Source organism: Caenorhabditis briggsae (genome assembly GCF_000004555.2).
Source record: "Caenorhabditis briggsae complete genome, chrI, whole genome shotgun sequence".
In the NCBI taxonomy this organism is placed as follows: domain Eukaryota; kingdom Metazoa; phylum Nematoda; class Chromadorea; order Rhabditida; family Rhabditidae; genus Caenorhabditis; species Caenorhabditis briggsae.
Genome location: NC_013489.2, coordinates 14050380 through 14052910, shown reverse-complemented (window position 1 = coordinate 14052910; position 2531 = coordinate 14050380). Strand labels below are relative to the sequence as shown.

The 2531-nt window shown below is 43.3% G+C and overlaps 1 protein-coding gene across 1 annotated transcript in view; it reads right to left on the bottom strand.

The window, feature by feature from the left end:
* Cbr-rsy-1 overlaps positions 1-2266 on the bottom strand; it is a gene marked incomplete at both ends in the record, with an annotated part of 3360 nt that extends 1094 nt beyond the window's left edge. Inside the window, 3 exons of the mRNA XM_002646040.1 lie at positions 274-451; positions 798-1858; positions 2221-2266. Coding sequence (XP_002646086.1) covers positions 274-451; positions 798-1858; positions 2221-2266 — 1285 coding nt within the window. The remainder of the gene's footprint in view (positions 1-273; positions 452-797; positions 1859-2220) is intronic.
* Positions 2267-2531: the final 265 nt, after the last annotated feature.

Genomic DNA, 2531 nt, shown 5'->3' with positions numbered 1-2531 from the left:
AAAATCCTCGTCCCCCGGCGGCACCTTTTTTTTGAATTTTCTTCCTTTTCAACGGCGTTTTTTCGGAGATTTCGGATTTTCTTTGAATTTTTTCGCAATAATATTCAGGAAAATAGATAACTTTTAACACATTTTAATGCAATAAAAATGTTTGGTCGGAGTCCCCCCTTTAAAAATTTTGAAAAATTCTGAATTATCAAAAAAATCAGCTTTTTTTTCAGAAAATTTGATTTTCAGGAAATTCTAAAATTTCAGAAAAAAAAAATCCCAAACCAAAAGCCGCGAGAGCCGCCAGTGCTGAGCTGTTTCCAATGATTTTTGGCGCCGCCGGTTTTTGAATTTTTCGCTCTTTATTCCGAAAATCTCGAATCTCCTCCTGAATTATCCGCATAATTGTGTCGTTCGACGTCTCCAGAAGCACGTTCATCATGAGCGATTTTACACAGCGCATCTGGAAATGATTTCAGTCATTGTCGCCCTTTTTTGTAGTTTGTAGTAACCAAAAATCGGCAAAAACGAGCGAAAACTGAACGAATTACAACGGTTTTGAAGTTTACTGAGGCTTACAAGATTTTGTAGTTTGTAGTCTAGCTTTAAAAATCGTAAATGATCCTTAAAATTGAGAAAAAATGCGAAAACACTAGCATTTTTGAGTCATTTTGAAGCTATTTGCAATTTTACTGAGGCTTAGGAAATGTTTGTAGTTTGTAGTCTAAGTCTCAGTAAAATTTAAAAACGCTGTAAATCAGCGAGTTTTCGCTCGTTTCCAATGATTTTTGGCTAGAAATCTAGCTTACAAATTGCTCTCTTCTCTCCTCAGAATCATCTTCTGAATCCTCTTCTCTTTCATCTGGAATTTCCTCCTGGAATTTTCTAGAATTCCCATTCCTCTCCTCAGCGTCTTCTCCATTCTCCTCCTCATCCGACGACGAATCAAACTTTGATTTTCCCGCTTCCGCACGTCTTCTAGCCTTTTCCTCCTCAGCTTTTCTCAATTTCTCCTCTTTCTCTGCCTGTCTCTGTTTCTCTCTTTCTGCCTTTTCCAACCCTTCCAGAATCCACGCTGGCAACCGTTTCCGTGCTTCTTTATCTATTGAAAAGTCTCCAGATGGTGGTGGAACGCCTACAGGCGGCGGTGGAGGGGGCGGAGCTTGCTCATGACTTTTGACACGTGGCGCATCTTGGAAGAAGTGTAGCTGGGGTGGTGGTGGCGGCCTAGGATTCGCCTGCGGTGGCCTAGAATCCCCAAAAAACGTTGGTGGCGCCTCTTCAGAAGCTGCGGCTGCGGCGAAAAGTGGGCGGGGCGGAGGAGGCGGGGCTTGTGGAGCTCTTGGAGGGCCTGAGAAGCCTGGATTTGGTGGTCCCGGAGGCCGGGAAAAGCTCTGATTCGGTCCAGAATGACCTATTGGAGGTCCCGGAGGGCCTGCATAGCCGGGATTCGGACCTGACCAGCCTGGAGGGGGGCCAGGCCGGCCTGAAAATTGACCATGGCCTCGCCACGTGTCTTGTGGAGGAGGCGGGCCTTGGTTGGCCCGAAAATCTTGGAAATTATGCTGAGCAATGCCACGTGGCGGCGGCGGTCCCTGAGGCGGTCCCGAATTCCATTGGTCGTCGTTACTCGACCAATCTCCCCAATCTTGATTTTGGAAATTTTGAGGATTCTGATGACGTGGCATGGTATTCTGATGATAATTCGGTGGTCCGGGCGGTCCTTGTTGAAAATGATGATGACGTGGATTTTGATTCTGATGCCACGGCGCTGGTGGATTCTGATGACCGTAATCCTGTTGTTGTTGCTGAGGAGGACGTCCGGATTCTCGCATCGCCATCCATTGTTGAGCCAATTGAGCCCAATCGACTGCAAAAATTTTAAAAATTTAGACTACAAACTACAAAGTTCTCTAAGCCTCAGTAAAAATTGCAAAGCGATGTAATTCGGCTCATTTTGAAGCGTTTTTTTAGCGAGTTTTGCCTTTTTTCGAGTTTTTTCATAGCAAAAAATCGAAAATTTCAAACATTTTCAATTTTACTGAGGCTTAGACTACAAACTACAAAGTTCTCTAAGCCTCACATCAGTAAATTTTGTTTGAATTTTCGACTTTTTAAAAAGATTTTTCTCGCTTTTCGGTTTATTTTGACCCGTTTTTTTTCACGAATTTTGAAATTTAGCTCAAAGTTCTCGGAAATTTTGTATTTAAAAAAAAATTTTCCAATTCTCACCATTTTCCGCCGGCTGCGCTTGATGATAGGCGGCCCAATTATCCATTTTTATCGATTTTCTACAAAAAACTAGAAATTTTAGAGAAAATTGCTAGAAAAATCGAAAAAAGAATCGTATTTTGGCACCAGAAGCCGTTTAGGAAGCTCCCAATAATTCCATTTCTCTGCGTCTCTCACTCTCTCGCACGTGCAGTTGGAGCGCGCTTGCATAGTAAACAATTTTTTTGGAGACCCCACAAATTCCGGGGAAAGAAAAAATCGGGGAAAAAAAACCGGGGAAAGTGGGCGGAGTCGAGAAAAACCGTGCGGCA